The sequence below is a fragment of the Nerophis lumbriciformis genome, linkage group LG06 (genome assembly GCF_033978685.3).
Source record: "Nerophis lumbriciformis linkage group LG06, RoL_Nlum_v2.1, whole genome shotgun sequence".
Lineage (NCBI taxonomy): Eukaryota > Metazoa > Chordata > Actinopteri > Syngnathiformes > Syngnathidae > Nerophis > Nerophis lumbriciformis.
The window spans coordinates 8,393,451-8,408,295 of NC_084553.2; the positions used below are offsets into that span (position 1 = coordinate 8,393,451).

Genomic DNA, 14,845 nt, shown 5'->3' on the forward strand with positions numbered 1-14,845 from the left:
TCCCGGAAGACTCCCGAATTTCAGTGCCCCTCCCGAAAATCTCCCGGGGCAACCATTCTACCGAATTTCTCCTGATTTCCATCCGGACAACATTATTGGGGACGTGCCTTAAAGGCACTGCCTTTGGCGTCCTCTACAACATGTCGTCACGTCCGCTTTTCCGCCATACAAACAGCGTGCCGGCCCAGTCACATAATATAAGCGGCTTTTACACACACATAAGTGAATGCAAGCCATACTTGGTCAACAGCCATACAGGTCACACTGAGGGTGGCCGTATAAACAACTTTAACACTGTTACAAATATGCGCCACACTGTGAACCCACACCAAACAAGAATGACAAACACATTTCGGGAGAACATCCGCACCGTAACACAACAGAACAAATACCCAGAACCCTTTGCAGCACAAACTCTTCCGGGACGCTACAATATACACTTTGTGACTTCAATAATAAATATGGCAGTGCCATGTTGGCACTTTTTTCCATAACTTGAGTTGAAGTTGTTTTGGAAAACCTTGTTTTTGTTTGATTGATTGAAACTTGTATTAGTAGATTGCACAGTACAGTACATACATACTTGCCAACCCTCCCGGATTTTCCGGGAGACTCCCGAAATTCAGCGCCTCTCCCGAAAACCTCCCGGGACAAATTTTCTCCCGAAATTCAGGCGGAGCTGGAGGCCACGCCCCCTGAGTCCGCTTTCCCACGATATAAACAGTGTGCCTGCCCAAACACATTATAACTGTAGAATGATGGAGGGCGAGTTCTTGGTTTCTTATGTGGGTTTATTGTTAGGCAGTTTCATTAACGTCCTCCCAGCGCGGCAACAACACACAACAACAGCAGTCATGTTTTTGTCTACCGTAAAGCAGTTCGTCTGCCGTAAACAGCAATGTTGTGACACTCTTAAACAGGACAATACTGCCATCTATAACATCAATAACATATACGGCTTTTAGAGAGTGCAGTGCACAACTGCGCACACAACAAGGAGACGAAGCAGAAGAACGAGGAAGATACAGCCATGGCGACGCCGACGACGAGTAAGATGAAGAAATACGCTTTGTTGCACCTTTCCTGCCTGAGTCCGGCGATTAGTTGCAAATCTTGCTTTATTGATTGCTTGCACACAGCCAATCCAACACAAAACAAACTAGTCCCCGCCCGCACTCACGCTACCGCTCCCTCTCTTCTCTCGCCCACACACTCACTGATGTCACTCACCTCACATGCTCACCTATTTAAGGGCCACACACACACATACGCTACTCTCATAACAACTTGTAAGTTCCAAGCCGCAGCTGCGATTGGACCTGGATAGCCTCCGGGAAGAAGTAGACTACTAGTAGTAGGACTACCAAGTGCTTGGCACTGAAGATCTTCCTCAGGAAGCAAAGATTGACCGGTTTTGGGCCATGCTAGGGAGAGATGGAAGATTCCAGACTCTAGCGCATTTGATGAAAGCACTTTTGTGAGTGCCTCACAGCAATGCATCATCAGAGAGGGTGTTCAGCATGGTTAGAAAAATAGTGACAGAGAATAGAACAAGGATGGACAATTCAACCCTTAACTCAACAATGAGTAGATGAGTGTTATGTGTGTGTATATGTGTAAATAAATGAACACTGAAATTCAAGTATTTCTTTTATTTATATATATACATATATATATATAATAAAATAAATAAATATATATATATATATATATATATATATATATATATATATATATATATATATATATAGCTAGAATTCACTGAAAGTCAAGTATTTCTTATATATATATACACATACATATATATATATATATATATATATATGAAATACTTGACTTGGTGAATTCTAGCTGTAAATATACTCCTCCCCTCTTAACCACGCCCCTGCCCCAACCACGCCCCCCCATCCCCCCACCTCCCGAAATCGGAGGTCTCAAGGTTGGCAAGTATGAGTACATATTCCGTACAATTGACCACTAAATGGTAACACCCGAGTAAGTTTTTCAACTTCTTTAAGTCGAGGTCCACGTTAATCAATTCATGGTAAAGTTACATTGTTTAATGCATCCAGCAGGGCATCACAACAAAATTAGGCATAATAATGTGTTGATTCCACGACTGTATATATCAGTATCGGTTGATATCGGAATCGGTAATTATGAGTTGGACAATATCGGAATATCGGCAAAAAAGCCATTATCGGACATCTCTATAAATGACTGATAGATCTGAAGTTGAACTAGATTTAAGTTTAATAATATTAAAAATATGACATATTTTTAACATTTTTATGACTGAGACCCTTCCAGGTCTTCAGAGCCAAACTTGAGGGGAGCCCTAAAGGTTTAAAAAAAATAAAAAATTGTATATTTTATTGGTTTTGCAAACTGAAAATATCACAATGGCCGCATCATGCTTTGATTGAAGTGTTTGGCCAGCCCTGTACTAGAGCATTTATGTGCACCTTGTAACATAATGATGGTGTACACTGTTGTGTTTTGGACCAGTTGTTCCTCCCAGGGAATTCAAGTCACAATTCGCTCCCAAGCTCTTTACGACACTTAAAGCTGAGTTGAAAAACCACCAGAGACAGAATAGGTATTTTGTTGTATATTTTCAAAGCTTTGCCAATATACATTTTGAGACCAGTCTAACCCTAGAACATTCTATCGCGCCTCCCAAAATGGTCTGTCTTCCCAACGCCAAAAACCCCTCTTTCCTTCCCCCTCCCTAGCCATAATACAAGCACAACGTCTCCCTAGCCATAATACATTCCAAAGAACTCAAGGTTAACACACACAGTATACATAAGGTGTGTTACCTGTCTCTTAGTGTTCGGGTCTTAGCCTGGATGATGCTGAGGTCCCACAAGGCGGGGTTCCTGCCTGCGTCGGCCTGCCTGTGTCCAAACACCTCGATGGCCACCGCTCCTTCCGTCAGGTACTCGATGAAATCCTCGGACACGGACACGGCCAGCTCCTGTTGAGTCCAGGAGACAAGGCGTGTCATGCTGACTGAGGAAGTCCTTAAAAAAGGTTTGTTCCCTGGCAGGGGTGTTCACCTTGCAGCTGTCAAACACCACCATGCAGTGTGGGTCCTTGGTGCTGGGCGACGAGGACGAGGGGTCCACCTCAGGACCAACGATGATGGGCTCGGGCTGGTCCCAGAAGGAGTACTGGCAGAAGACGAAGTTGGACAGGTACTGGGGGAGACCGGTGGCTTGCAGGATCTTGATCTGCAGAAGGTCACACATGATGCAAACATTCTTGCCAGCTGCTCACGGACATTTCTTACCATACAGACGAGTTTGCGGTCCTGGATTTCAGAGTCCAGGTTGTTGTCAGGATCATCTCCCCCAGCAATGTTGTCCTCTAAAGCCCCTCCCACCCTCACCACCTCCACATGGAGACGTCCGGCCACCTGACAGCGACGGGAGAGAAAGAGAACAAGTCATTGTTGTCGTAACGTAAACATGTCTACTAATACTAATTAACAGTAGATCTCTCTCTGTTATGCACAGAAGTTATGTTCTGATACCCTCCAGCGACTGGAAAATACTGGACACACCCATAATGGAACCAATATTGGACACACCCATAATGGACACAACCATAATAGCCACATCGATAATAGACACAATATTGGACACACTCCTAATGAACACAACAATGGACACACTTATAATGGACACAACCATAATAGCCACATCGATAATAGACACAATATTGGACACACCCATAATGGACACACTCCTAATGAACACACTTATAATGAACACACCCATAATGGACACACTCATAATGAACACAACAATGGAAACACTCATAATGGACACACCCATAATGGACACAATAATGTACACACCCATAAATGACACAATGATGGACACACCAGTAATGGACACACCCATAATGGCCACATCGATAATAGACACAATAATGGACACACTCATAATGGACACAACCATAATAGCCACATCGATAATAGACACAATATTGGACACACCCATAATGGACACACTCCTAATGAACACACTCATAATGAACACACTCATAATGGACACACCCATAATGGACACACTCATAATGAACACAACAATGGAAACACTCATAATGGACACACCCATAATGGACACAATAATGTACACACCCATAAATGACACAATGATGGACACACCAGTAATGGACACACCCATAATGGCCACATCGATAATAGACACAATAATGGACACACTCATAATGAACACAACAATGGAAACACTCATAATGGACACACTCATAATGGACACACCCATAATGGACACACTCATAATGAACACAACAATGGAAACACTCATAATGGACACATCCATAATGGACACACCCATAATGGACAGACCAATAATGGACACAATAATGGACACACCCATAAATGACACAATGATGGACACACCAGTAATGGACACACCCATAATGGCCACATCGATAATAGACACAATAATGTACACACCCATAATGGACATAATGATAGACTAACCAGTGAAGGACACACCCATAATGGCCACATTGATAACAGACACAATAATGTACACATCCATAATGGACACAATGATAGACACACCAGTAATGGACACCCCCATAATGGCCACATCGATAATAGACACAATAATGAACACACCCATAATGGACACACCCATAAAGGACACACTCCTAATGAACACAACAATGGACACACTCATAATGAACACACCCATAATGAACACAACAATGGAAACACTCGTAATGGACACACCCATAATGGACAGACCCATAATGGACACAATAATGTACACACCCATAAATGACACAATGATGGACACACCAGTAATGGACCCACCCGTAATGGCCACATCGATAATAGACACAATAATGTACACACCCATAATGGACACAATGATAGACACACCAGTAATGGACACACCCATAATGGCCACATCGACAATAGACACAATAATGAACACACCCATTATGGACACAATAATGAGACACCCATAATGGATACACTCCTAATGAACACAACAATGGACACACTTATAATGGACACACCCATAATGGACACAACAATGGAAACACTCATAATGGACACACCCATAATGGACACAATAATGTACACACCCATAAATGACACAATGATGGACACACCAGTAATGGACCCACCCATAATGGCCACATCGATAATAGACACAATAATGTACACACCAATAATGGACACAATAATGGACACACCCAAAATGGCCACATCGATAATAGACACAATAATGAACACACCCATAATGGACACACCTATAATGGCCACATCGATAATAGACACAATTATGTACACGCCCATAATGGACACAATAATGGACACACCAGTAATGGACACCCCCATAATGGCCACATCGACAATAGACAAAATAATGAACACACCCATAATGGACACAATAATGAACATACCCATAATGGACACAACAATGGACACACCCATAATGGACACAATAATGGACACACCCATAATGAACACAACAGTGGACACACCCATGATGGACACATCGATAATAGACACAATAATGAACACACCCATAATGGACACAACAATGGACACACCCATAATGGACTCAATAATGGACACACCCATAATGAACACAACAGTGGACACACCCATGATGGACACACCCATAATGGACACAATAATGGCGACACCCATAATGCACACAATAATGGCCACACCCATAATGGACCCAATAATGTACACACCCATAATGGACATAATAATGGCCACACATACATAATGGACCCAATAATGACCACACTCATAATGGACCCAATAATGTACACACCCATAATGGACACAATAATGGCCACACCTATAATGCACACAATAATGGCCACACCCATAATGGACCCAATAATGTACACGCCCATAATGGACATAATAATGGCCACACATACATAATGGACCCAATAATGGCCACACCCATAATGGACCCAACATTGGCCACACCCATAATGGACCCAATAATGGCCACACCCATAATGTACACACCTATAAAAAGAAGAGATAAACCCATTATCGGTGACCATATTTGGCATTTTGATGCATTTTTAAAAAAAAATCTGTATTGGCCTTTATTTTTACAACAGAACTACATCAGCAGATACAATATCTACACACTTGATACCAGTATTTAAAAATAACTAGTGAAGTAGAAAGTAATAACCACGGATCCAACACCAGCCCTTTTGCTCTGCCTGAGAAGTCAAACCATGGAGGCATGGCGGAGATATTTATAAAATAATCTTGCCTTCCTTTATACTTCCTCCAAACGAGACCAAGCGGATATATCCATACATGGTAGAAATGTACCCAACGCAATTTGCGCGAGTCTGCTATTGTAACAGAATTGTGACATACCTTTTATTCTCATAGTAGTTCTTATTAATTCATTGCTTTTAATATGTTACTTATTTCCTGTAGTTAGGATTTGAAACACTATTTTTGTGTACAATTTTGTCAATATACTTCAAAATTTGAAATTATAATAATACATTATATGTAGTAGGAAATATAATAAAATACTAAATAGGATAATAAATAGTATATAATAAATAATAAGAATAATAAATAAATAACCGTATTTTTTATGCTGTTAATATTCGAAATACACAACATTTCATATTTTAGCAGTCACATTGGATACATTTTCACAAAGTATCGATACCGGATCAGGTATCACCGATACCAGCCTAGATTTTACTCGGTATCGGATGAGAAAGAAAATCAGTGGTTAGGTGTGGATCCACCCGTGGCATTTACATTGTGACGCCGGTGAGCTATTGTATAAAAAATATGGCCAACCGGTACTTTTCAAACAGAGTATATACGATCTATAGTCCGGACAATACGGTACTTAAATACTGAGATAATAATACTCTTGCTCGAGTGTTACTGCTTCTAGCTTTGTGAGTGCAGGGTTTCCCATGTATTCATTTCTTTGTGGCAGTTTACCACAGTTACTTTTGGATATGGCTGAAAACTGTATCACGATATAAGTATTTTATATCGGTCGATATCGATGTTTTTATTTGTGGAGGGAGAGTGTGATCAGCGCGCTTGCAGGAGTAAAGGTCACCGCCTCTGTCGATGGTGTTGAGGGCGGAGCACTATTGGATAGGGGCGGGGCATGTGCTGACGGCGAGACACAGCTGGCAGGTGATTAGATTTCACAGGTGGTACGTGGTAATCTAATCATCTGTTGTCTTTAACCGGTACTTTTCAAACAGAGTATAGTACCGTTTTTGATTCATTAGTACGGCGATACTATACCAGTACCGGTATACCGTAAAACCCTAGTGCAGGGGTCGGCAACCCGCGGCTCTTTGACCACTCTGATGCGGCTCAGCAGCTTACTTGCTGAACCCCCCACTTTTCCCGTGAGATTTACAGATTTCAGTGCATCTTGCAGAAAACCCCCGGGATTAATATTCACCGATTTTCACCCTTACGGCTATAATAAGGGCGTGCCATGATGGTACAACATTTGGCGCCCTCTACAATCTGTATTAACAGCGTGCCAGCCCAACACTTGTTAAACAATATACATTTTCCACTTGCACACGTACGTGACAGCAAGGCATACTTGGTCAACAGCCACACAGGTTACACTGACGGTGGTCATATAAAACAACTTTAACACTCTTACTAATAATGCGCCACACTTTGAACGAAAACCAAACAAGAAAGACAAACACATTTCGGGAGAACATCTGCACCTTAACACAACATAAACAGATAATAGACACAATAATGTACACACCCATAATGGACACAATAATGGACACACCCATAATGGCCACATCGAAAATAGACACAATAATGAACACACCCATAATGGACACACCCATAATGGCCACATCGATAATAGACACAATAATGTACACACCCATAATGGAGACAATAATGGACACACCAGTAATGGACACCCCCATAATGGCCACATCGATAATAGACAAAATAATGAACACACCCATAATGGACACAATAATGAACATACCCATAATGGACACAACAATGGACACACCCATAATGGACACAATAATGGACACACCCATAATGAACACAACAGTGGACACACCCATGATGGACACATCGATAACAGACACAATAATGAACACACCCATAATGGACACAACAATGGACACACCCATAGTGGACTCAATAATGGACACACCCATAATGGACCCAATAATGTACACACCCATAATGGACATAATAATGGCCACACATACATAATGGACCCAATAATGGCCACACCCATAATGGACCCAATAATGTACACACCCATAATGGACACAATAATGGCCACACCCATAATGCACACAATAATGGACACACCCATAATGGACCCAATAATGTACACACCCATAATGGACATAATAATGGCCACACATACATAATGGACCCAATAATGGCCACACCCATAATGGACCCAATAATGTACACACCCATAATGGACACAATAATGGCCACACCCATAATGCACACAATAATGGACACACCCATAATGGACCCAATAATGTACACACCCATAATGGACATAATAATGGCCACACATACATAATGGACCCAATAATGGCCACACCCATAATGGACCCAATAATGTACACACCCATAATGGACACAATAATGGCCACACCCATAATGAACACAACAGTGGACACACCCATGATGGACACACCCATAATGGACACAATAGTGGACACAACATAAACACAACAGAACGAACACCCAGAATCCCATGCAGCCCTGACTCTTCCGGGCTATATTATACACCCCTGCTACCACCAAACCCCGCCCCCACCCCAACCCTGCTCCCTCACACATCAACCCCCCCCTCTCTGTGCGTTGGTTGAGGTGGGCGGGGTTTGGTAGCGGGGGTGTATAATGTATCCCGGAAGAATTAGGGCTGCATGGGATTCTGGGTATTTGTCCTGTTGTGTTTATGTTGTGTTACGGTGCAGATGTTCTCCCGAAATGTGTTAGTCATTCTTGTCTGGTGTGGGTTCACAGTGTGGCGCATTATTAGTAAGAGTGTTAAAGTTTTTTTTTTTTTTATACCGCCACCGTCAGTGTGACCTGTGTGGTTGTTGACCAAGTATGCCTTGCTGTAACCAGCGTGAGCAAGCGGAAGCCCCATACAACGTGTGGTTGATCAGGCACACTGGCTGTAGTGGGTGCTATATACTGTACCATCACGGCACGCATGACGCGGAGCCATTCATTTAAAACCCGCGTGCCGCACCAGCCACTAAATTCCACATAAAAGGTGTGGGCAGCGTGTCTGAGACCCCTGGTTCAAACATAGCACAAAGCAAAAAAAAAAAATTTGCATGCAGTGTTATTAGGGCCCGCATGGCCCATTGCAAAAGGACTCCCGATGGGACATCAATGGGACATCAATCAATCAATCAATCAATCTTTATTTATATAGTTGCCGTTTGATAAATAAACCAAATTGCCGTTTGATAAATAAACCAAACCCCAAGAATCAAAATTGCGCTCTAGCGCCCCCTAGAAAAAAAAAAAACTAGACTGCCTGTAACTCCCACTAGGAAGGTCGGAGAGACATAAAACAAAAACCTCTATGTAGGTCTGACTTAGACCTAAATTTCATTAATGGTACATTCTCGGGCAAAAATCAACAGGAAGTTGGCAATTCCCCCTTTAAGACAAAAAAGTACTAAAAACAGTAAATTTTGCCTCTTCAAAACTCACCAAACTGAACACACACATCAGGACTGGCTAAAACTGTGATCTAATGAAAAAACCTAACCCCAAATCTAAAAATTGTGCACTACCGCAATTTTTTTATAAAACGCAGAAAAAACTGCTCCTCGGAAGAAAAAAATGACAAAACTGCCTGTAACTCCCACTACATTTCATAAATTGACAACCCCCAGCAAAAATCAACAGGAAGTTTGCTACTCCCCCTTCAAAACAAATTTTTTTTTAAAACCGGTCACCTTCCTTCAAAAACGAACTCCTCTGAGCGCGTTTGTCGTTTCGCCTTCAAACTAACACAGGAGAGAGATTGAACCCTTGTGATTACAATGACAGAAGCGCTTTTTTTTTTATAACTGCTCCGGTTTTGATTTTATGAGCCTTCAAAGACCCGCTGCGCTGATGCTGCTGCGCTGCTGTTTTTTTAAGATGGCTGCTTAAAAGCAGGAAGCACCAACGTGCCCACACAATGCAGACAAGGTAGGTACACTAGACAAAAGTCTTGGGACACTTCAGACTAAAAGTAGACAAAAGTATTGGGACACTTAGGACTAGCACCTGCCAAATACGCGGGCCCGACCAATGCTGCTTGCAGCTTTAATTTCATTTAAATTTTCAAAACATGTATGCGGCTCCCATTGTTTACTATAATTTGTGAAACTGGTCAAAATGGCTCTTTGACTGGTAAAGGTTGCCGACCCCTGCCCTAGTGCAAATACGTGTAATGTTGAAGGTGGAAGTGTGAACAGACAAAAATCTACTGTAATTCCCTTTCAAGAAGGCCTACCTCCCCCTTCTGGTTGATGATGGGAACAGCGTACTGCAGCTTGACGTCGTAGAAAAGGCAGGACAAGAAGACGTTGGCGACGCCAATCAGACTGTGGTTCTCTTGCTCGTCAAAGAAGGGGTCGGCCCGGCGGAAATACGAGCGCATCATCTGGAGGGGAAAAGAGAAGAGACCGTTAAGCGCTCAGCTTCCGCTCCACGCCGTCGCCTTGGCAAAACTCACTCACTGGGTTGTCGTGGTCATGGTGCTGGTAGTCCTGCCACTCCTGGTACAGTTCCCTCATGTCCACCAGGCGGTTCTCCATTTTCTCCAAACTCCAGATTTGCTTCCCGCGGCAGCGGCGCCGTACCTGGATGGCCGGTTCGCTGAGCACGGCGTCCCTCTGCGCACACACACACACACACACACGGTAAGTATGCGATGTGCAGACAAACCTACGACGGCGTGCCGGGTGTGTGTCCGCCACACCTTGCGGTTGGCGTTTAAATTGTCTGAGGGGATCTGGAGGGTGACCCTGTACTCGGTGTGGCGCTCCAGCTCGTCGGCGATGAAGCAAGCTTCTTGCGCCAGGAGGTTGGCTCGCACTATTTGCTCCCGCAACCGCCGCAAACTCCTCAGCAACACCGCCTCCCTGCAGGGTAGACGGAGCAGTAACGTGATGACGGGTGACCAGTACAATACATTTTCTTCCAATGTACAAACCCCGTTTCCATATGAGTTGGGAAATTGTGTTAGATGTAAATATAAACGGAATACAATGATTTGCAAATCCTTTTCAACCCATATTCAGTTGAATGCACTACAAAGACAACATATTTGATGTTCAAACTCATAAACTTTATTATTTTTTTTGCAAATAATAATTAGGGCCCGCATGGCCCATTGCATAAGGACTCCCACAGGGAGTCCTTATGCAATGGGCCATAAGGACCTATTGAATTTGTAAGGTTTTATTCTTTCTTTCTTATTCTTCCGCCGCCTCTTTGAGCACTAATTTGACCCACTTAACATGCTTCAAAACTCACCATATTTGACCCACACATCAGGATCTGCAAAAATTGCCTTTTAATAAAAAAACCGAACCCCAAAACTCAAAATTGCGCTCTAGCGCCCCCTAGGAAAAAAAAACAACAGACTGCCTGTAACTCCTACTAGGAAGGTCGGAAAGACATGAAACAAAATCCTCTATGTAGGTCTGACTTAGACCTAGTTTTCATAATTGTATATCCTTGGGCTAAAATCAACAGGAAGTTGGCAATTCCCCCTTCAAGACAAAAAAGTACTAAAAACAGTCACTTTTGCCTCTTTGAGCTGTAATTTGACCCCCTTAACATGCTTCAAAACTCACCGAACTGAACACACACATCAGGACTAGCAGAAATTGCGATCTAATAAAAAAACCTAACCCCAAATTTAAAAAGTGCGCTCTAGAGCAATTTTTTAATAAAACGGAGAAAAAACTGCTCCTCGGAAGAAAAAAATGACAAAACTGCCTGTAACTCCCACTGGGAAGGTCGGAGAGACATGAAACAAAAACTTCAATGTAGGTCTCACTTAGACCTACATTTCATAAATTGACAACCCCCAGCAAAAATCAACAGGAAGTTTGCTATTCCCCCTTCAAAACAACATTTTTGTAAAAACCGGTCACCTTCCTTCAAAATCTATCTCCTCTGAGCGCGTTTGTCGTTTAGGCTTCAAACTAACACAGGAGAGATTGAACCCTTGTGTATAAAAGTATAGAACAGCTTTTTAACACCTGCTCCGGTTTTGATTTTATGACCCTTCAAAGACCCGCTGCACTGATGCTGCTGCGCTGCTGTTTTTTTAAGATGGCTGCTCAAAAGCAGGAAGCACCAACATGCCTACACAATGCAGACAAGGTAGGTACACTAGACAAAAGTCTTGGGACACTTCAGACTAAAAGTAGACAAAAGTATTGGGACACTTAGGACTAGCACCTGCCAAATACGCGGGCCCGACCAATGCTGCTTGCAGCTTTAATTAACTTAGAATTTCATGGCTGCAACACGTGCCAAAGTAGTTGGGAAAAAGCATGTTCACCACTGTGTTACATGGCCTTTCCTTTTAACAACACTAAGTAAACGTTTGGGAACTGAGGAGACACATTTTTGAAGCTTCTCAGGTGGAATTCTTTCCCGTTCTTGCTTGATGTACAGCTTAAGTTGTTCAACAGGCCGGGGGTCTTCTTTGTGCTATTTTAGGCTTCATAATGCGCCACACATTTTCAATAGGAGACAGGTCTGGACTACAGGCAGGCCAGTCTAGTACCCACACTCTTTTACTATGAAGCCAGGTTGATGTAACACGTGGCTTGGCATTGTCTTGCTGAAATAAGCAGGGGCGTCCATGGTAACGTTGCTTGGATGGCAACATATGTTGCTCCAAAACCTGTATGTACCTTTCAGCATTGATGGCGCCTTCACAGATGTGTAAGTTACCCATGTCTTGGGCACTAATACACCCCCATACCATCACACATGCTGGCTTTTACACTTTGCGCCTATAACAATCCGGATGGTTCTTTTCCTCTTTGGTCCGGAGGACACGACGTCCACAGTTTCCAAAAACAATTTGAAATGTGGACTCGTAAGACCACAGAACACTTTTCCACTTTGTATCAGTCCATCTTAGATGAGCTCAGGCCCAGCGAAGCCGACTGCGTTTCTGGGTGTTGTTGATAAACGGTTTTCGCCTTGCATAGGAGAGTTTTAACTTGCACTTACAGATGTAGCGACCAATTGTACTTACTGACAGTGGGTTTCTGAAGTGTTCCTGAGCCCATGTGGTGATATCCTTTACACACTGATGTCGCTTGTTGATGCAGTACAGCCTGAGGGATGGAAGGTCACGGGCTTAGCTGCTTACGTGCAGTGATTTCTCCAGATTCTCTGAACCCTTTGATGATATTACGGACTGTAGATGATGAAATCCCTAAATTCCTTAAAATAGCTGGTTGAGAAAGGTTTTTCTTAAACTGTTCAACAATTTGCTCACGCATTTGTTGACAAAGTGGTGACCCTCGCCCCATCCTTGTTTGTGAATGACTGAGCATTTCATGGAATCTACTTTTATACTCAATCATGGCCAATTTGCCTGTTCACCTGTGGGATGTTCCAAATAAGTGTTTGATGAGCATTCCTCAACTTTATCAGTATTTATTGCCACCTTTCCCAACTTCTTTGTCACGTGTTGCTGGCATCAAATTCTAAAGTTAATGATTATTTGCAAAAACAAATTTTTTTATCAGTTTGAACATCAAATATGTTGTCTTTGTAGCATATTCAACTGAATATGGGTTGAAAAAGATTTGCAAATCATTGTATTCCGTTTATATTTACATCTAAAACAATTTCCCAACTCATATGGAAATGGGGTTTGTACACATGCTTTTCATTTATTTGTGAATATTTTTACATTTCAAACAATATTTTATAGAGATGTCCGATAATATCGGACTGCCGATATTATCGGCCAATAAATGCTTTAAAATGTAATATCGGAAATTATCGGTATCGGTTTCAAAAAGTAACATTTATGACTTTTTAAAACGCCGCTGTGTACCCGGACGTAGGGAGAAGTTCAGAGCGCCAATAAACCTTAAAGGCACCGCCTTTGCGTGCCGGCCCAGTCACACAAGGCATACTTGGTCAACAGCCATACAGGTCACACTGAGGGTGGCCGTATAAACAACTTGTTACAAATATGCGTCACACTGTGAACCCACACCAAACAAGAATGACAAACACATTTCGGGAGAACATTTGCACCGCAACACAACATAAACAATACCCAGAAACCCTTGCAGCACTAACTCTTCCGGGACGCTACAATATACCCCCCCACCCAACCCCGCCCACCTCAACCTCCTCATGCTCTCTTAGGGAGAGCATGTCCCAAATTCCAAACTGCTGTTTTGAGGCATGTTCAAAAAAATAATGCACTTTGTGACTTCAATAATAAATATGGCAGTGCCATGTTGTCATTTTTTTCCCCCATAACTTGAGTTGATTTATTTTGGAAAACCTTGTTACATTGTTTAATGCATCCAGCGGGGCATCACAACAAAATTAGGCACAATAATGTGTTAATTCCACGACTGTATATATCGGTATCAGTTGATATCGGAATCGGTAATTAAGAGTTGGACAATATCGGAGTTTTAAAAAGTCATAAATTTTACTTTTTGAAACAGATACCGATAATTTTGAAACCGATACCGATAATTTCCGATGTTACATTTTTTTTAAAGCATTTAT

The 14,845-nt window shown here is 42.4% G+C and overlaps 1 protein-coding gene across 4 annotated transcripts in view; it reads right to left on the reverse strand.

Moving 5' to 3' along the window:
• The window catches only part of kif13ba (kinesin family member 13Ba), a 173,563-nt gene that overhangs the window by 27,754 nt on the left and 130,964 nt on the right, over positions 1-14,845 (reverse strand). For all 4 annotated transcript variants that reach the window (XM_061963691.1, XM_061963689.1, XM_061963692.1 and 1 more), the window contains exons 19-24: positions 11,034-11,196; positions 10,792-10,947; positions 10,566-10,715; positions 3,296-3,421; positions 3,063-3,236; positions 2,823-2,980 (exon numbers count right to left, since the gene is read on the reverse strand). In XM_061963691.1, coding sequence (XP_061819675.1) covers positions 2,823-2,980; positions 3,063-3,236; positions 3,296-3,421; positions 10,566-10,715; positions 10,792-10,947; positions 11,034-11,196 — 927 coding nt within the window. The remainder of the gene's footprint in view (positions 1-2,822; positions 2,981-3,062; positions 3,237-3,295; positions 3,422-10,565; positions 10,716-10,791; positions 10,948-11,033; positions 11,197-14,845) is intronic.